General features: G+C 38.8%; 1 protein-coding gene across 1 annotated transcript; it reads right to left on the bottom strand.

Annotated features, from left to right (window-relative positions):
* Positions 1 to 7,424: 7,424 nt before the first annotated feature.
* On the bottom strand, positions 7,425 to 21,178 carry LOC125415400 (synaptonemal complex protein 3-like). Its single transcript, XM_048457623.3, has 8 exons — positions 21,058 to 21,178; positions 18,591 to 18,739; positions 17,917 to 17,983; positions 17,506 to 17,540; positions 13,623 to 13,740; positions 12,838 to 12,937; positions 10,571 to 10,669; positions 7,425 to 7,757 (listed from the first exon to the last, which is right to left on the bottom strand). Exons 2-8 carry the CDS (start codon positions 18,709 to 18,711, stop codon positions 7,659 to 7,661), a joined length of 639 nt encoding a protein of 212 aa, XP_048313580.3. The 5' UTR covers positions 18,712 to 18,739; positions 21,058 to 21,178; the 3' UTR covers positions 7,425 to 7,658.
* Between the last annotated feature and the right edge of the window lie 600 nt (positions 21,179 to 21,778).

Below are 21,778 nucleotides of genomic sequence, written 5' to 3'. Positions count from 1 at the left end.
TCTTTGCTACTGACATGATGTTTTTTATGAAGTTCTGAACACATTTTCTATCAATAATTGTTCGATTTCTGCATTACCTTGTGCTAGAGGACCTGGCAGACCAGTATGGGATCAGATGTGTGCTATGTATGTGGGATGATTCCTATTCCTAATTGTATCTTGTAACTGAATAAAGTCAATTCTGTATCATCTGGTATAAATTCAGCGATATTGATATGTAAAACAATTCTTTCTGCATATTGCAAATCAGTAACTAGGTTAACAGGTTCCTTAAAGTCCTTTAGTACCATGAGAATAGCATATAATTTTGACTTTTGGACAGAATCATAAGGGCTTTGTTCTACTTTACTTAAATTTTCTGTTGTGTAACCTGCCATTCCTGATTTATTTGCATCAGTATAGAATGCAGGGGCCCCAGTTATTAGTGTGTTCCATATGACATGAGGAAGGATTCAGTTACTTCTCTTTATAAGCTGAATTCTTTTGCTTTGGGGATATTGGTTGTTAATCTCAATCAAAAAATTACTACAAGCTCTTTGCCAGGGTTCACTTTTTGCTCATAATTTGTCAATTTCATCATTAGTAAATGGCACTATGCTCCTTTCTCCTTTCAGGAGACTAACATTCTTTCTTCCTTAAGGACCTATTACAGATAGCAAAGCAGTTGTAGTCCTTCTCTGCTAATCCTTCTGTTTATATCAAGCAGTTTTGTTATCTGTCCCAAGCCTACGATCTAACCTGCCATGATCTCTGTGTCAACCAGGCCTCCACTCTCACTCCTAAAGAGTGAGTTTGGGTTCAGTCAGAAGCTAGACAGTATGCAGACCAAACCCACCTAGTGGACAATATGGTTCTATGGCTGACATGGCATTTCCAGCTACAGAGGCCTATTGGGATTATCAGCCAGGTCAAAATGGCCACCAGAGGAGGGACCTCATGCTTGGCTGTCTCCTTCAGCAACATTGGACAATGTTGTTAATCTTGATAAGCTCCAAGAGATTACACAGAAATCTGATAAAAATCCAGTCATTTTTTAAAATCAATTAAGAGAGATCATGGTTCAATACACTCGCCTTGATCCAAGCTCCCCAGTAGGAGCCATGGCCCTGACCTTCCATTTCATTTCTCAGTCAGTGTTACAAATGTATTTTTTTCCTGAGCTCATTTTCAGTCAAAAAATTTAAAGAAAACACAATAATATACATAGTTTAGACTTTTTGTGTATATTTTATTTTTATGTTATTACTTTTTATAAGTTTAATATTTATATTTTTAAATTTATGTTGACTGTATGTTTTGTATTATAACTTTATATATTTTTAAAGCCTATGTACATTTATCTAACACTGTGACCCATTTAGAGGTCTTTTTATTTCAATTTGTTTTTATTGTGTATTTGTAATAATTTTTTGACCAGAAGCATGTTTTTTATATGTTAAGTGGGCATGACTAGGACCAACTTTGCAGCCTTGTCTATTTGTTTTGCTCAGTCCAAAATGGCAGAGGCATATTTACTGTCTCTGCGAGTCATGTACTCCACCCTAGCTCCAGGGATGTAGCCTGTCTATGTTGTCATTAAGCAACTAGTAGCATGCTAGTTTAATTGCTTTAAATACTTGACCTCCTGAAAGACCCAGAGCTGTTTGTACAACTAGCACAGAACCAGAATGTCTATTTAAAGGAGCCACATAGATTTGTTGCTATTGTTGAGTTAGGAAGTCTTTTTTTTTTAGAGGAGTCATGCCTTTGCTTACTGTCAGCAAACAGAGCCTATCTGGGGCGAAAAAAAGAGCACAGCTATCAAGAAGCTGTCCTTGGCTCCCGTTTTTATAGGTCTAGAAGTCCTCTTTTTTGAAGCTTTTTTAAAGGTCTTATGTGGATTCATGTCCCACATTGGTTACCATTCTGTAGGCAGAGACTGCTAGACTACTTGTTAATTTTCCGACTGCCCAGACCCAAAATAATCACACAGAAACTATATTAATTAAAACACTGCTTGGCCTATTAGCTTAGGCTCTTTATTAACTAACTCTTATATCTTAAATTAACCCATTTTTATTATTTTATATTTTACCACAAGGCTCATGGTTTACTGGCAATGTTCCAGTGCATCTATCTCCTTCAGCAGCTTCATGGAGTCTCTTTGACTTTGCCTATTCTCTGCATATATCTCATTTAGTTTGACTGTCAGGGCCCAACATAGAAAACTATTTTCCCTAACTGGACCGGTACAGAGGCGCAAGAAATAACCAGACACAGCTTAAACCATCATCACGGAAGGGCATCTCAGGCTTTTCTCCATCCTGAAGATCTACCCGCGTTTATTCTACCGCCCCCCCAACCCAAGGTGGATACCTCATTAATATTCCCTTTCCCAGGGACTCCAGGCTAGGGGGAGAACATCAGCTTCAGCAAACACCTCTCCTCAGGTGATCTACATTTTTAACAAAAGAGAAAGGAGCAACACATCCTGGCTATTGTGAGGGCAGTGACAGGCTGTCTGTAGTTCTATGTGACCACCTCAGGTGGGCCTATGGCTTCAGAGCCTGGTTGCCACACCATATAGAAATATGGGCCTACATTTGGCTATATTTTTCCCTGCTATAGGCCAAAGCAGCTTTATTCATTAGCCAATAAAAGCAACACATATACAGAAGGACATCATTAGAAAGAAATTAAAAAGGGCTGAGAAGGGTCCCCAAACCCTCATATAGGAATGGTAAATATGGCATTTAAGATTTTTAATGCCGAAGAGGAGGCATCAGAGTCTTCCCAATAGGCTAGGCTGCAACAGAAGACTATACTCCAAGTCCATGCCTTGGCAGCTGCCCTGAGGCCACTGGTAACCTCACAATGGGGATGGGGACAGGGAAAATCCATGGGGCTCCATCCTGCCAGAACTCGGCCCAAGCTTGGAGTCTGGTATACGCAGGTGGAAGTTCTGTCTCAGTCTCCCCTCCTCATCGCTCTTTCTCCAAACCCTTCTCAGTCTCAGACAGCCCAGAAAATGCAGAGATGCTCAAGACCATGCCTAAAGGGTATTTAAATGGCTCCTAAGGAAAGGTCATACAGTTTTTCAGTCTCTTCTCCCTGTCTCTTCTCTGGAGGCTAGAAACAGAATCATACTTGGAGCATTTTACCAATAAACCTGGACTTTTTCTTCTTGATTCACTTGATTTCGCTTGCGTCATTGGCAGAAAGACTTAATATCGAGGTACAGAAACATTTTACATGGTCCTACCACAACCAAAGTCTATGGGGATGACCATGGCCCATGTTGCCACCAACGGTCACATGAAGCCTGGGGTCTTGGCTGGAACCTGTGGCCTTATTGGTGTCCAGGGATCATGCTACTGTAAGAAACATTCTGATCTGAGTGGCCAGGTTACCACTTGGAACTAGGTTGTTGACCAGGCCAAGCTGCTGCCTGGGGCCATGTCTGGGTCCATGACCCACCTGCAGTTGGGGTATGTTTTGAAGTTTGTGGCCCAGGTTACCACTAGGACATACACAGAGACCCAGGATCTGGGCCAGAGCCTGCAGCTTCGTTGGAGTCTGGGGCATGCCATGGCAGGGACCATACAGATATGGGTGGCTTGTGCTGCCACCTGGGGCCATGTCTGGGCCATGCTGCTGCTCAGGGCCATGTCTGGGTCCCTGGCCCTGTACTGGCCAGGATCTAGATTGACATATGTGGCTCCTGTTGCCACTGAGCACCATGAGGATGAGCAGGGTTAGACTAGCCACTTGGTGTCTGAGGGCCAAGAGGCATGCAGAACTGAGTGGCCTGCTGTGGTGATATTTTGTTTGTGCTCTAACAGATAAAATTTGCCAGAGGATCAGAGAGTGAAGCTAGCCACTAGTTTGCCATAGAGGCCAGGCAGTGGCGGCACACACCTTTAATCCCAGTACTTGGGAGTTACAAACCTTTATACCCCCCACACTAGGGAAGCAGAGACAGGAAGGAACATGGCTGGGCAGAGAGAGGAATATAAAGCAGGAGGGGACAGGAGCTCAGCCATTCAGCCTGAGGATTCCTTATGACCCTTTTCTGTTGTTGGTTTAGAGGAAAGGGAAGCTGGGATACTTCACACTCACTTGATGGAGAGTCTGCCAGTTTCTCCAGATTCTACCACTAGGTGGCACCATCTATGAGCTATTGTTTGCAAAAATAGTCCCCTTTTCTTCTCTAGGACAAATTTTCAGTTATACTAATGTGTTCCTGATGTGCATGCAGGCGCGTGCTCACGCGCGCGCGCACACACACACACACACACACACACACACACACACCACTGCTGTGCTTCAGATTCTCCCTTTCTCCAACAACAGGAAAGCTGTGACAGGTCTACATGGGGTCAATCTCTTCATTGTCAGTACTACTGGGTTGCTGATTGTTGTGGGAAACTGCTCTTATACACTGTAAAGATTTGTTAATTATATTAGTTTAATAAAACACTGATTGGTTAGTAGCCAGGCAGGAAGTATAGGCAGGGTGGCCAGACCAAGAGAATTCTGGGAAGAGGCAAGGCAGAGAGTGAGTCACCAGCCAGATGCAGAGGAAGCAAGATGAGAATGCTGCACTGACAAAAGGTACCAAGCCATATGGCTAAACATAGGCAAGAATTATGGGTTAATTTAAGTTGTAAGAGCTAGTTAATACTAAACCTGAGGTAATAGACCAAACCGTTTATAATTAATATAATACTCAGTGTGTTTCTTTGGGACTGAAGGGCAGCAGAACCGGATGGGAGAGACACTCCCATCTACAGCTCATATTAACCTTTTACTTCTTCAAGTCACATACATTTTCTCCTAACATGGGCACCATCAACTCTAAACTCTTACCCCTTCAATGTATGCTAAGGAATTTCTCCCTACGGTCTAGAAAAGAATATGGGCACACACTCTCAAAAAAAAAAAAAAAAAGACTGTGCACTTACTGTGAGATTGAATGGCCCTCTTTATGAAGTGGGGTGGCCATTACCAGTTCCCCGGACCTTTGCTATTGCAAAAGCAGTTTGGGTCCACATTGGACCCAGGCCACCCTGATCAGTTCCTTTATATTAATCAATGTTTGTCACCTATTCAAAACTCACCTGCTTGGTTTAAGGTTTGTGCTTGAAAATCCTCTGCCTTGGTTTCTAAAAATGTTTATCACCAGCCTCCTGCTGCATGTCCTGTCCTGCCTAGAGATCAAGAACCTGGTTTTTCTCCCCCCTTCCTATAACCCACATTAATTGCCACCATTCCCAATTTACCCATCTCCTCTAGATTCATCCTCCTTCTCCCAACCTCAAGCCCCTCTGTCCCATGTCACAATACTCTATCTACTTCTGGCCCTTATCCCCATCCTAAATTCCTTGACTTCCCCTTCTGGATCTAGATAGGTTCTTTCTAATCCCCCTCTCCCTCTGTGACCATCACTATTTCTCCTGATGGAGATATCCAGTTTCCCCACCTCCCCTCACTTCCTTCACTGCCCTTGGCTCCTGCTTAGGAGAACACCATGCTCCAGACCTCACTCAGGTCTTGACCTCTGTTTTTCCCTTGTGACAAGCCCCACCACCTCCTGGGGCAGGGGACAACAAACTTAGAGGAAGGGTGTCACCTTTTCCTGATCTATGTTCCTTTCTCTACTTCAGATCTGTGTAACTGAAATCCAGACTATCCTCCCTTTTCTAATAAATCCCAAGAACTAACCATCCTCCTCTAGCCTGTCCTCTGTACCTGGAATGGTTGCCAGAAGCTCCTTCTGTTTACTTCAGAGGAAAGGCATCATATTGAGACAAAGGCAAAAAAGGCTTTTTGACCTCGACCACTGGTATGAGTATGGATGCTTTAAAGCTACTTATCTCTTGAGGAACCTTTCCCATCCAAATGTCCTGACAGGAACCCCAATATGTATGCTGGTTCTGAGGTCATGGGACACTTTTCACTGTTGTGCTATGACTGAAATTCAGAGTGAAGCTTGAAAACCCACAAGTTTGCCTAAGACTGCTAAGCTTCTTTGGGGCCCAGAATTTCCTGGGCCCATTTTTTGAGCAACTACAGGAAGCTTTCCAAATTTACACCCTTTCTACTACTGGATCTGGAAAGTGCTAGGGTATAAAATTTAGCCTTTTCCCCTCAATCAGCCCTGGATATGCACAGAAAAGTTCCAAAAGCTAGGGGATTTTGCTGGGATGAATAGTTCAAAGCTCATCAAAACTGTTCCAAGTTTTTCAGTAACAAAAATAAAAAGTTAAAATGAAAACAAAAACAAGCTATCTTCCAGTGAGGACTGACTTCATTCTTTGCTTTCTAATCTCAAGTCTTCAGTATAATTCCTGTCTCCTGACTGTCTTTTGCTGCTTAGTGTCCAAATAATGGAAGGGTAAACTTCCATTGTTCATTCTCACCTTCTGTTCTTGAACAGAACAGGATTGGGACTGTCATTCAGTCACCTGAAACACACTTTAGCCTAGACTGTCACTGAGTTTCTAGATGGAAGCTTGGACTTCTACTAGTCTCAGGAGACTTAAATCTTGTCATCCAGGTGAAGCTGTGTGCTGGGTGGAGATAAGTTCAGAGTTGTCTATGCTCTACATGTGCCCACATGTTTCCCTAATCCTATGCACAACAGAGCACAATGTGTGGCAGTACAGAGCAGGAAGGGTGGAAACATCCATACTCCTATGTTTAAAGCCTGGGATTGGGAGCTTTGAGCTTCAGTGAATTTGCTGGAATGTTGCCTGGCACATAACATGCCACGTGTGTGCTTAAACTGTACATGTGATTTCTGCTGTGTGCTCACCCTAACCTTACACACAGCACGCCATTCCAGAAAATCCTTGAGAAGAAGGGATGCTGTCCATCACTACCATACAAGCGGAGCAACTGCCATCTTCGTAACACCATTACACCTGCTTGAGAAAAGCTTTATGGCAGGGGATTTGTTGACTGGACACTCATAGGAGAGGGCAGGAAGACTTATTTGGTCCTCAACACTCCTAGCCAATTGTATGCAATTATTTTCCTAATTGTATGTGGCCCAGGGGCCTCAGGGAGTGGTTAGGGTATAAAGGTGGGGAATACTAGAGAAGAGGACTCTATCTATGACTGGATGGGAAAGCCATTATCTATACTGGGTAAAGACTTTCCAGTGTGCTTGCTTAGGGTTCACCAGCACTTCTGTCAGCAATACCTTACTCACATTCTTCAGGTAAGTCTGTGTAGCCCTGAATGTCCTACAACTTACTTTACAGACCAGACTGGCCTTGAACTTAGAGATCCACTGGCCTCTGCCTCCCAAGTGCTGGGATTTAAGATATGTGCCACCATTCCATGCCCCCAAACCTACATTTTTGTTCATAAAAGTAAACTGTAAGAGAAATACAAAAACACAGATAAATATCTGAAGCCTTGAAGAACAGGACTAGCTATAGGTCACAAAACTGTTTAGATTTTATTTGGAAGTAACAATAACAGAGGTGCCACACTTTCAAAAAGCTAATGATTAAAGATGGTATTTAAAAGACACGTTTCTTAGTTAACTAATAGTACCCAGGCTCAAGTTTTTCTCAAGACTTATCAGAAGAACATTTGTTAAGTGCCATATTTAAGGAAAGCAAAGTATGTTTGCTCCTCTTCTATTCCATACTGTTACAATTCAATATTTAACTTCCTGCAATTTTCTTTTTCAACACAGACATTTGTTTTTTAATTTCAGTGCGTACATTATTAAGTAGTCTGCCGTCCTCCAAGTTTTCCAAACCCTAAAACACAAAAGATAGTTACAAAACAAGCTTTCATCACAGGTTCTAAAGATTAAAATTACTTTTAAAAATTATGAAACCTTTCATATTCAAATAGTATCCATTATCTACTCCATCTTCATAAGACATTGTAATATGGGGCTGGAGAGATGATTCCGTGCTCTTCCAGGTTCAACTCCCAGCACCTACATGGCAACTCACATCTGTCTGTAATTCCAGTTCCAGGGATCCAACACCCTCACATAGACACAGGCAAAACACCAATGTATATAAAATACAAATAAATAAGATAAAACATTGTAATATATAAACTCCCAAATTCATACCATAAATAATGCATGTGTGTGTATGTGTGGGTATGTGTGTGTATGTGTGTGTCTGTGTGTGTGAACAAGGAATCAAAGGTAATTGTGGCATGTACAAACGTGGTAGTGTGTGAATTAATAATTTAATGAGATGTTAGGGCTAGGTAGAGGAAAAAAGTGCAGCTCCAAGTCACTCTGAAGCTCAGCTGAGAGCATAAAGAACCGAACACTACTAACAAGGACAAGACAGGAAGACATGGTCTCAAAGGCAGAATGGGGCTGGGGATTTATGTCAGTTGGTAGAGTGCTTACCTAGCATTTAATGTACCCTGGGTTTGATCCCTAGAACAATATAAACCAAGCTGTGACAAGCTTGTAATTTTAGCAGTAGAGAGGTGAAGGCAGAAGGATTAGGATTTCGTGGTTATACTCAGATATATAGAAAGACTGTACCACATAAGACCCTACCTTTAAAAAGAAAGAGCGAAAATGTATAGAATTAGAAGCACTAGAAAATCCAAAAGTTCAATCAGTAAATATGGTGATTTTAAGAATTTCTGATAAGGTTATCAAATATCAGGTTACAATTCATTTATTATAACTAATTGACTAATGTGAATAAAGGTAATTAAATGGTCTTACTATGAGACTATTTCCAAGTTATATAAAACAAAAAATACATTTTGGTACTTTTGTTTTTATTACAGGATCTTGCTGTGTAGCTCAAGCTAGCCTCCAACTTCCCATTCTTCACTCTCAGACTCCCCGCAATTGTCATCATTTGCCTGTGCCACTATACCCAGTGAAAATTTTAAGTTAATTTAACTAATAAATTATTTTAACCTGCTATTTAAGGTATACTACTAGTAAACCTTGTAGAGAGACTTTAAAAATAATAGCACAAGATATCTTACCCCTTTTATTGAAAAAAAAAGTAAACAAAATAATTCAAACACTCCATACTGGAATGGAAATGAATCTATTTTTAGCTATAGTGTAGAAAATGGGGTGATTCCAAATAAGTTGGCAAAATAGTAAGGTTTCAAAATTAAACCAATTAAAACTATTCTAGGAAAAGCATATAAACAGAGAATGGAAGTACACAGTCTTTGGGTTCACAAAGCAATTATGCAGAGAGATGAGGTTAATGAGCAGATGCGGTAAATGGAGGGGATCTTATATAACAGGAAGTTGTACATTAGATTGGCAGAAACAAAGGGATGTGTTAAGTAGCTTACATGGCAGATCTATGGAAGACGGCACAAAAAACAGAGGGAGAACAAGTAATTAACTAGAGTTAATAGCAGTAAAATTGAAAAGGAACCAATTCTCTGCGAATATATAAATAGATTTTAACTAAACTACTCTTCTGTGTACTTTGGACATGGGACCCACAGGACCTAAGCTGAATCTGACCTGAAAGCCTCCTCGCTGAGAACTAGATTTTATGGTACCAGAAGGTGGCAGGGAAATTTCCAAAGGAGAGAGGCAACCAACCATCCTATTTATTCAGCTAGAATGAATATGAACTACAGGTAGCAACACAGCACAATAACCCTAAAGATACAGTAGTGGTGTGGAAATCTTGGCGGTAGTCAACAGCCCTCTAATTGGACTTAATCCACTCTTTCATGTTTATGCAAATTAGCATGAAGCTCTTCGAACGTGTTTTAAAACTACTGTTTAGACCTTGACTTACTAGCATGCAAATCTACTTATAATCATATAAGCCTAGAAAAAACTTTAAAGAGTTTATCATTTATTTATATGGGTGTGCCTATGTTTGCAAGCATGTACATGTGGGTGTTTATGGAGGCCAGCAGAGGATGTCAGATTCCCTGCGGCTGGAGGGCTGAGCCTCTTGTTGTGGGTGCTGGGAAGCAGATTCCAGGCTCCTCAAATAGCAGCAAGCACTCTTAACTGCTGAGCCATCTCTTCAGCCCCTCAGTCTACAAATTTTAACCCTAACTTATATCTGGACTATTTTTTATGATTATAAATTGGCATCTAAAATCATTGTGGTCACTGTAATTATTCTAAAACCTAGTATGTTAGGAAAATGCTTCTATAATACATTTAAAAACAAAAATATTTAGTAATTTCAATTAAGCACTTCCTTATTTAACAAATATTGGGGCTACAAGGACAAACGATAATGTTAAAATGGTGTATAGACATATTACTTGCAGTTAAACAGAAAATAACGAAAGTGTTAATAGTTTACATATTGATGCATGAGCACATTTCTGATAATTGTCTCAACGTTTTCTGATTTGAGTTAAGTTCCTGCCGAGATCATGACAGATCTGCCAATTTATTTATCACTCAGTCACAATCAATTAATTTAGAATGGAAAGTAGTTAAATTTTGAAACGTATTAAGAATGTATTATGGAACTGGAGAGATGGCTCAGCCATTAAAGGGTAGACTCATAACCAAAAATATAACAGTTTGGTTCCCTTTCCAGTCACTAAAACAAAATACAGTATATTACAATTTACACCATACCTTTAAATACTCCTCATTCTCTTGCTTAATTTCTTTCAGGCTGTGGTTCTGACGTGTTCTAGCTCTTTTAAAAGTCTTCTGCTTCTGATAAAAAACATCCTACAAATATAAATGGAAAACTGTGTAATAGCAATTAAGTATGAAGTTGGTTGCTTTCGATGCTGTGTGGGCTTTTCTCATACTAGATAAAGTCTACAACTAAGATAATCGAAGGACTAAACTTAAATTCAGAAAAAAGTTATAAATTCATCTTAAAAGGAATTGTTTTGTAATAAATGCTGTCAATATTTTGATTCGATATGTGTTATCACTAAGTTTAAGCAATTTTTTTTTTACCACTAAGCAGCAAAAACATTCTCAAAGTCACGGAGTAGGAATTTTTAAAGTCAGATTCTATATGCACAGAACTCATGATCTTCCTGCCTCAACATCTTGAGTAGCTGGGATTACAATCATGCAGCTTGTGTGACTGAGAGGGAATTCTTCATATTCAGGACATAACTTATTCTAGTAGTGTTCACACAGATGGTTTTCCAATAATTCTGTCCATTCAGCTCCTTAACTTATTCTCCACCAATGACTTTGTTCTCTAACCTACTTTATTCACCCACTTATTTAAACATTTGTACTCTGTTTTGCCATTACTCATAACACACCTTTATTAGTATTGGTAATGAAAATACAGAATAACTCCATGACAGATATTATTTTGAAATCTATTAAATAGATTAATTGTATACAAACTCGTCTAATAATTCGACAACTATAGGAAATAGATGCTCTCCATTTTCTTCCAGTGATGAGGAAACTGAGATGCAATGGTACATTGTCTATTGTTCCAATGCTACCTATCACTGAAATCTGAATCAGATCCAAAACATTATGCCTCCAGCATCTAAGCTATCATCATTATAGAAACACTCTCTTCTCCACGTATTATGAGCTCATACTCTAACATTTCCTACTGGAGGTTACTCTTTTTGGTACTATGGCTGAGCAATCCTTCAAGACCAAAAATCTCTTAACTGAATCCTACCTTCCTTTCACTGTTGTCCCTGCTCCTGTTATCCTCACTTTTTTTCCCAACCTTAAATTCTATAGCCAATTGTTAAAATACTGCTTTGCACATGCACCTTGCTCCTGACTTACTCACATTTATTTGGCTAAACCATGAGCTTGGAAACCACAACTCTAGCTAGTCTGTCTGATGACAGTACTGAGATAAAAGGTGCGTGTCACCACTGCCTGGCCTGAAAGACTGACCAGTGGACATTTTTACTACACAAACAGAGTAATTGTTAGAATAAAAAAAGGCTAAAGACAAGACCAAAAGATCTCACTGGGGTGAGACCTAGGCCTCTTGGAGTCCCTGGCTGACCTCCCCAGTGACTGACCAGTGGGACATTTTTAGTCTCTGATCTTCAAGCAAGCTTTATTTATTAAAATACAAATGAAATATCACTACAATAAAATGTATACATGGGGTTAGTTTTCATTAATATGAGAAGAGAATTACACACATTTGACTGCTAGGAGTAAATGATGTCGTGAACTGATGCTGTAGCTCTGCAGAAGTGTACTTGCCTACCTTGAAAACTGCCCTGGGTTAAGTCAAGAATTCAGAAGTAGAAATGGAAGAAGAGAAAGAATGTAGAAAAGGGAATAGAAGGCAAAGGAGAAGGAAAGAAGGACAGGAAGATGGAGAGGATGAAAACGATGCAAATCATGTTCTGGCTACAGTGATTAGTTCTCTAATAGGAAAATGCTCAAAACTAGATCAGTGATATTCCTGCACAAGAATATTCTGCACCGGCTATTGGGAAAAGATAAAAAGTTCACTAAGTTAATAAATCTGCAGCTAAGTCTAAAAATGGAAGCTGTACCATATGGCATTTAGTAGGTGCACTAAGACTGACAAACAGCTCAGACAATACCATGTAAAGTATTCCACACATCATTCAACTATGTCTGAAACTAACCTACCTACAATTTCTTTTATGGAAATCAGTAATCATTTATTCTTTTACAAGTTTCTGTTGCTTAAAAATGTAAGAATTTTAACTGATATCAAAAGTCCAATGGTTTTCATGAGCATTGTACTTGTGCCCATTTATGTGGTTCATGGTTCACCAGGAACAGACTACAAAGTCAGGAACAGACTCTGAAACACAGTTCATTTTCATGTGCTTAATGCAAGGTTAGTTTCTATACTTTAACTCAAGGCTTAGTACTACCAGATTAATTATAAGAGCAAATTTGATGCCCACAGATAATTTCTCTTCTTCGTCTCCAATTTCCTTTATATTGAAATTCCATTGCTGAAACAGAGTTATAATCTTCTCAGTATATTCAATTCTAAACTCTCGCCTGTAAAACATAATAATGAATGTTACATTACCTATCAAGATAAAGAGAATATTCAAAGAGAAATTAAATTCCTATATTATGTACTATAAAAGGAATGATATAATAGCAAAGTAAATATTCTTGTGGGAAATCAAAAAATAAAATTAGGTTTGTGTTGATTCTAAAACCATTTTTCCTAACAAAAAGTTGCTCTCATATGCCTGTCTTATTGAATAAGGACATATGAGATACTTATGTATGTTTATATATGATATCACATATATGATTATAAATGTACAAATTTTAGAAAAAATAATTAAGTTTTTAAAAACCTGTTTTGGCATGACCAAGACTACAAGGGAATGATTACATCTCTTAAATACATAAATTACTTACAATATTAAATTGACTTTCTCCTACCTTGACAAGCATATCTATAAAAAAAATGAAGTTTCTATGACATCTACCTTTTACTGCCTCCCAGAACAAACGGAAATGAGTTTTTGACAATAACTCTCAACTGTTATTTAAGAAGAGAAAAAGCATGATCCTCACAGGCTTCCCAGAAACATATCTTAATTCAGAAAGTCAGCTCGGAGAAAAAGTAAATCAAAATTTTTGATAGACTCCACTTAATGGAGTAATTAGCACCAACATTTACTATAAAATCATAAAAATGTGGCTCTAAAGAAATGAAGAGTCTTACGCTTCATCTTCATGAAATTTCAAATATTGCTTGATGTTCCTCTTACAGTCTTTGACAACACCTTTAATATACGAATCCATTCTCTTTTTCTTTTCATCAACAGTATCGCTAAGGTCAGCTACATTGAAAAAAAATAAAAATTTAATGTTGAAGAAAATGATATTGCTCTCATAGATGCAGGGAGACAAAGCTACAGATATAATTCATTCAACAACAACAAAGACATTTAAGAAATAGTACCAACAAAAACCTCACGCATTTCACATTTTGTAGCATTCAAGATTTTCACTTTTTATACAAGTATTACAAAGTAAAATAAAATCTTAATATTGGAAACATTTCTGTTCTTGGACATTGTAAATTGAAATGCCTAACATTACTACAATTATAGTCTTCCTGTTGGAGATAATTCTTAAATTTGGAGTTCCTAAGAAAAACTAATAAACAAAACAATAGAACAAGAAGAGACTTTAATTTTTCCTCAAGGGAAAAAAATTATAAGTATCAACTTTTTTTTTAAAGAGTACTCTCCAGTTGAAAGGATACTTGACTGCATTACTGTTAGAACTCATTATATGGCTGAGAGGTGGTGGCGCACGACTATAATCCCAGCACTCGGGAGGCAGAGGCAGCTGAATCCCTGAGTTCAAAGCCAGCATGGTCTATAAAGAGAGCTCCAGGACAGTCGGGGCTATACAGAAAAACCCTATTTTGGACAAAAACAAAACAAAACAAAAACAATAGAACTCGTTATATGTTTTATAAAACAAAAAAGTAAATGCCATTAAACAGCTAAAATCCAGGCTGGAGTCACACACCTTTTATACCAGCACTTGGGAAGCAGATGCAGGCAGATATTTCAGTTCAATGCTAGCTTGGTCTACATAGTGAGTTCCAGACCAACTAGGGATACTTAGTGAAACCCTGTCTCAAAGTATTCTTAATTTAGGTCAAATTTTTACAAACTGAAGGCCAGCATTAAAAAAGGGTAATTAAATGAAGTGACAAAGATTATATGTAATGGTACATTGAAATTTACTTTTTACAAATAGAAAAGACCAAAGATTGAAATAAATCTTAATTTAATAATTATCAAGAATATTTTAGATACTTTTGTGAAGCTTTGCTTTTTTGGAGATAGGGTTTCTCTGTGTAACAGCTCTGGTTATCCTGGAACTTACTTTGTAGACCATTCTGGCCTCAACCTCATAGAGACCTGCCTATCTCGGTCTCCTCAGTGCTGGGAGTAAAAGTGTTTGCATCACAGACTGCCATTTGTGAAACTTTTTATAGGACGTTGAAGAAGGACGCTTAAAAGAAATCCCACCCTAGCTCAGAATTGAGAATAATACAGGGTTATTTATTTAGGGGTAGACTCACAAGTCACAATCCTCTGCTGGAAGGGGAACAGCAACCGAATCCCACAGCCAGAAAAGATGCTGGACACGCGCTTTACATCGGCATAAATAGTGTAAGAGGCCACACCCAAGTGAGTGGGTAACTTAAAGGCTACTGGGAGTAAGAATTCCTAAAGCAGAACATTTTTATAGTTTCTAAAATTTTAATACCATAATCACCTTTCACTACCTATGATGAAACTAATAGTCTATGCTTTCAGTATCTACAATAAATTTAGGAAGCTACTCTGATACTGCCCAACTGTGGAAATCCTCCAAAAAAAGACCTGACAGTATAAAGAATTCCTAAAAAGGAAGACCATGTTAACTTTTCTTAAAGAATATTGTCTCCTAACCTAGACGAGGTACCTCAATTGTATAACTATAGCACCAAGTTGGCAGTCAGGAGATCTCCCATTTAAAGATAAAGGTGGCCTAAATAGAAATTTTCAAGCCAGAATGATTCACATAGTGAGACCCTGTCTCAGAAACAAACAACTTGGTGTGTGTGTGTGTACAAATATGCATATCTCACAACAATTAAAATAAAAAACACACATCACAAGATTTTTAAAAAAAGAGGTCATGAATTTCAAATAGAGCAGGGCTGGCATACACTGTATGGTTTGGAAAGAGGAAAGGGAAGTGAGAAAGGGCATAATTTATTATAATCTCAAAAGAGTTATTACATAAGAAATCAAATAAACATGAGTACTGTCTCGTATAAATCTCATGAAATTGATAATTAAAAGACAATTTAAAACTTAATGTCTTTATTACATCTGATTAAAGATCTCTCACAGGCCAGTAAAATTGCCTTTCATTTTTGATGCATAACTTATTGTTAAAAATGATAATAGGCAGCTGGACAGTGGTGGTGCATGCCTTTAATCCCAGAACTCAGTAGGCAGAGTCAGATGGATATGAGTTCAAGGCTAGTCTGGTCTACAAAGTGACTTCCAGGTCAGTCAGTGTTATAAGGAGAAATCTTGTCTTGAAAATCCTCAAAATTGAAATGTGCAGGACTATTCTGGACTTGGTGTGTTAAATATACAAATCATAAAAAGAGACTGAGATAGGCAGAGGCAGGTGGATGCTTATGAGTTTGAGGCCAACCTTATCTACATAGTGAAATTCAGGACAGTCAAGGCTATGTAGTGTTTGCAAGGTAAGCTCACCAGAAACCTCCATATAGACACTATTATAGCTTCCTAGTTGGAAGTCTTTATTGCCAGCCAGCAGATACATTGAGAACTTGTTCAGATAATGCAGCCCTAAGCCTTACAGTTCTCAGCCTTTTATGCACAGAAATCACATCCTGGTTGACAGATTTCACTTAGCGAGAAATGGAACTGCAGAAGCAAAAATGCAGGGTTAATACCCGCATGGATTTTTTTCCCCCAAGAGACTTCCCAGACACATCTAGGAACCAAGAACTTAACAGCCTTTGTGACTGTTCTGGCAGATGGGCTGGGTAGTTTTATGTCAACTTGGCACAATTTAAATTCATCTGAAAGGAAGTAACTACAATTAAAGAAATGCCTGTATAAGGATGTAGGCAAGCCTATAGGCTGTTTTCTAGATTAGTGATTGATGAGGAAGGGCCCTGACTGCACACCTGGACACATGCTCCTGGGTTCTCTAAGAAAGCAGGCTGAGCAAACCAAGATGAGCAAGCTAGTAAGCGTTCGTGGCATCTGTATCAGCTCCTGCCTCCAGGTTCCTGTCCTATTGAGTTCCTGTCCTGACTGCCTTCAGGAAAGAACAGTGCTGTGGACATCTAAGTCCAGTAAATCTTTCTTCCACAATTTGCTTTGACCATGGTGTTTCATCACAATAGCAACCCCGACTAAAACAGTGGGAATTTCTGCCAACTTTCTGGCTTCTATCATATTGTATTATGGTCTGGGGCCTATTTAAGTCTAGAGGTCTACTAAGTTTTAGGTGTCTGTTACAGTACAGACAGTTTCCAAAAAAAAAAAATAGTAAGCTGGAAGGGAGAAAGGAATCCAGGAGGATTCCTAGAGAATAGAGTAAATGAAACACCAGTATACATAAAGATGTGTATTTATAAAACTGGGAATCCAAAAGAATCATAAAAAAATTTTCTCATTCATTTTATTTTTCATAATGTCATTTATGTCACACATATACAAAATAACCACTTTTAATTTTCCTATCAAGAAAAAGGTTAAGAAAAGCTTTGAGCTATGAAAAAATATTTGTGCAAATTCCTTCTATGAAGAATAAAGTATTAACAATCCTATAACATATTAATACTATATAGTTTAATCCTATAACATGTCACTATATATTTCAACCCTATAACACTAACACTATATACTTTAATCCTGTAACACACTAACACTATATAACTTAATCCTATAACATACTAACACTATATTTTATATTTTTTCAAATACATTATTTTAACACTATATAGTTTTAAACAATTTTCTCTATACACAAATACATTGAAACTGTACCTCCAATTTTTTCCATCTTTTTCTTTAATTCAGATCTGTAAAGAAAGTACATTAAAACATTACAACTGAGGTTTATTTTAGGGGTCAAGCATTACTCCCATGCACAAAGCATTAACAAAGCCAAGCCTTTTAATTAAGTGTGCATTTATAATATAAATTGCTTGGTTTCAAGGAAATATCACACATTAAATAATGCATCCAGTAGTTATTAAATTAGCAAAGTAAAATTTTCCTATTCTTTTTTGCTTTTATTTTAAAAGTAGGAGCTCTGTTAGCCCAAAATGATCACTGAAGTAGTTATGTAGCAGAGAATGTTACTGAACTTCTTACCTTCCTGCCTCCACCTCCCCAGTGATGAAATTACAGGTATGAAAATCATTATTGAACAGGCAAAAATATTTATCATATTACCCTTCATCATCACCCTTTCTTGTTGGAACCCATGTCTTCTCAGGATTACCAAATACTGGAACTTGTCCTGCATTTAACAAGAAGAATAAAAGACTTATTTTTATTGAAAACAAAAATAAATTAAATATGCTATTTTTGTTAATATTAATTAAATAGTAATTTATTTATAGTTTTCTTCAGGCATTTTTCCAACATAATATTTTAAAGCAGAAATAAAAATAAAATATTACTCTGAAAGTTAGATGAAATAAAATCATAAGTTATTACCATTTTCTAAGAAGATTATTCAAGCCCTTCTAGTTTAATACTACTGTAAGTTATTTACAATTTATTGATGTATGTGCACCGTTCAAACAATGTACTATATGTATTTCTCAACCTTTAATACAGACTTGTGAAGATTGAGTAAACAAAGTATATGAAAACACTAATCTTTTATTATATTTCAGGCAGCTGTGTAAAAATCAAATGAACTGGGCAGGCAAGACGACTCAGGAGGAAAGGGTACAGAGCTTACTGTCAAACCTGAAAGCCACATGACTCATCCCTGAGACAGCCATGGTGGGAAAAAAGACCCAACTCCTCTAAATTGTCTTCTGACAAACCCCCTTTCTCAACACACACAAACAAACTGAACTACGGGAACAATCAAACTTAGAACTGGTGTATGGTACCTGAAGGAGTAGAGTACATTGAGCTGTCCAGTCCATCATCTATTTCTATCACCTCCTGTACTTCCTCTTTTTCATTATCAATATCGTAGTGATAGATTGCTATGTGCTCGTGGTTTGCCATCAGTGGCTTCACAGATTTCTCAGACGGCCTTTTTCAGGAAAAGAAAAAATATATTTTAATGCTTTGTCATTTAAAATAGAAAAGGAAATTCTCACCTGAATCTAAAACAACCAACTTAAATAAATCAATAAAATGTAAACTATCCAAAAAGAATGAAATTAGTTAAACAAAGTTACCAGTTTCCATATATTATTAAATAAGAAGTTAACAATCTGTAATTTCTGAATTAAAAAAAAAAAAGATGGTTGGAGAGACGACTCAGTAGTTAAGAGTACACACTGTTCCTGCAGAGGACCATAGCTTGTTTCTCAACACTCACATCAGGGGGTCCCCAACTTCATGTAACACCAGCTCTAGGAGGGTCTAACACCTCAGACCTCCACCTAAATCTATATTCATAGTTGAAAATTAAAAATCGTTTTATGGTTTTGAGACAGGGTTTCTATGTGTGACCGACCTGGCTGTACTGGAACTCACTGTGTAAACCAGACTGGCACTGAACTCACAGAGATCCGTCTGCCTCTGCCTCCCTAGCGCTGGAACTAAAGGTGTGTGATGCTGAAAGCACAGCCTAGAGCAAATTAAAATCTTAAAAAGAAAAAAAATAATGATGGCTTTTGCCCTGACTCCAAATGTATTTGTACTTAACCCCTGGGGTATCTAAGTTTTGATTCTATCACTGTCAAATTCTTAAAATTTTTGAACAGATCTTTAAGGCAGTATCTGACCCCAAATGAACCCCTGGCTGCTATCACTATAGATTACAGGCATGCCTCAAATCTGTTGATAGCAAAGTTAAATTCAGCATAGTTGGGGGTGTAGTTTGGGAGTACAGGGTATGTTTACCATGCAATAAGGCCTGGATTCAACTGTCAAAACTGTCCCCCCAATAACCCAGACATGGTGACTCAGGTCTCTCTTTGATCAGAACATTCCATCTGGACCAGGCTGAAAATGCCTAGCTGAAGTCTAGTCCAAGCCACATTGAGAGGTGCTGATCATTCTGCCTTACAATGAGAACCTGTCTCAAAAATATTTGACCAACAAAACCAACAAAATGTAACACACAAACATACAAAGATGGCTGTGCTTATACATTGTTAGAATCCCAGTACTCAAATGGTTGAAGCAGGAATGTTAGGAGGCCATCTCCAGAATCAGAGCAATATGTCTTATAAACCACTGCCCCAAATGGGGCTCAAAAAACAGCTCAGCAGTTACAAGCTCTTGGCCAGTTGTTTTAAACGGGAATTCAATTGTCAAAACCCAGCAGTCAGCATCCAGCTACCAAACTCACAACTGCCTGGCACTCAAACTCCACCTAATCTAATTACCTCTCTGCAGACACATACACATACACATAAATATAATTTTTTTTTAATTCAGTCTGGTCCTTGGAAAAGTAATGTCCATACAGTCTATACAAAACTTAAGGTGAGTTTCTAAAGGGTTCAGGCCTGGCCTCAGGGAAAGTACAGAGGTAAATTCCCTGTCCCTTGATGTACCAGATTACAGACAACATGCCTTCAGCCACACCTCGGTGCCCCCACCACGGCCTCTCACCTCCCCTATAGGCTCCCTATTTGCTCGGAGTTGCCATCTCTGTAAAGGCAGCAGAGACCTCCCAATCCTCTAAGCATTCTTTCCTTCTATCTAGGCTTTAGTCTGCTTGAGGCCCAGTACTCAGTAAGGAACCTCCGTTTTCCTGTCAGCGGCCTCAGTGAGATTTGCCACCTCCTCCATTTTACTGTCAGAGAGACCTCGACAAGATTCACGCCTCCTCCATTTTACTATCAGAGGCCCGACGAGGTTCACACCTCCTCCATTTTACTGCCTGAGGCCCAGACGAGGTTGGTACCTCCTCCATTTTACTATCAGAGACCCCTACGATGTTCACACCTCCTCCACTTTACTATCAGAGGCCCTGACGAAGTTTGCTCCTCCTTCATTTTACTATCAGAGGCCCCAAAGAGATTCACATCTCCTCCATTTTACTATCAGAGGCCCTGACGAGGTTCACACTTCCTCCACTTTACTATCAGAGGCCCCAACGAGATTCGCACCTCCTCCATTTTACTATCAGAGGTCCTGACGAGGTTCACACCTCCTCCACTTTACTATCAGAGGCCCCAACGAGGTTCGTACCTCCTCCATTCTACTATCAGAGGCCCCGTAATGCCGATGGGTGATTTGCCGTACAAGTAAAATGGCGCGTGGGACCCAAGCCTCCCTCTACGGGACACACTCCCCGCTTCCTTATAATCCTTCACTCTCACACTCCTTCCTCCTCACACTCATCCCTTCCTCCTGCCTGAACTAACCCCACTTTGGCTGAACCAGGCTTACCAGTGTGCCAACAAGTGGCTGCCCTTCACAACACTGACGTCCTACTCCCCCGAAGCTTCTTCAGCAAAATGACTGCTGGAGCGAAAGAGAAAGACAGTCTCACCGGACTCCTGGTTGGCTGAATGCTCTGCGCATGTGCGTTTGATATTGCGTATGGACACTGGTGCGCATGTGCATTTGATATTGCGCATGGGCACCAGCGCGCACAGGCGGCACTGTGTGTGCGTGGCACCCAGCCCCAGCAATAGGTAGCTGAAAAGCTTTACTGGTTTTCCCTTCAAAACCCTCCCACGAACTGCTGAGCTGCTAGGAGAGCTGAGATATCTTGCCATCCAGTTTATTAAGTTTATAGTAGGGTTGCCCTTGCAGAGGACCAGAAGTCAGTTCCCAGAACAAAGATGTTTTTTTGTTGTTGTTCTTTTGTTTGTATTTTTTTTCCTAGTCTCATGTATCTGTACAGACAGAGACACATACATACACATATATGAAAATAAAATATTTTTTAGTATTTTGAAGTACAAGAAAATGAATCAAATATGAAAAATATGCACCCCTCTCTTGTGAACCAGCACTTTGCTAGTATTTACCGAAACACTTTTATACTAACACATCCCTGAATCTTCCATACTGCACCTGTTTCACCCATGCCTGTCTGTTAGTCCTCATTGAGAAGAAGCCTTCTCAAGAAACATATTCTCCAGAAAAAGTCTGTATTTGTTTC

Source organism: Myodes glareolus, chromosome X (assembly GCF_982192425.1).
Source record: "Myodes glareolus chromosome X, mMyoGla1.1, whole genome shotgun sequence".
NCBI classification, from domain to species: Eukaryota; Metazoa; Chordata; class Mammalia; order Rodentia; family Cricetidae; genus Myodes; species Myodes glareolus.
This window is presented reverse-complemented; position numbering and strand designations above follow the sequence as displayed.

Bases quoted from the DNA above. Each gene is read 5' to 3' on its own strand.
- LOC125415400 (XM_048457623.3), bottom strand. From the start codon at position 18,711: ATGGCAAACCACGAGCACATAGCAATCTATCACTACGATATTGATAAT. The intron at 12,938-13,622 runs GTAAGACTCTTC...TATGTTTTACAG, and splicing joins AAATTTCATGAAGATGAAGC to GCGAGAGTTTAGAATTGAAT. The intron at 7,758-10,570 runs GTATGGTGTAAA...TTTGTGTTTTAG, and splicing joins AGAATGAGGAGTATTTAAAG to GGTTTGGAAAACTTGGAGGA.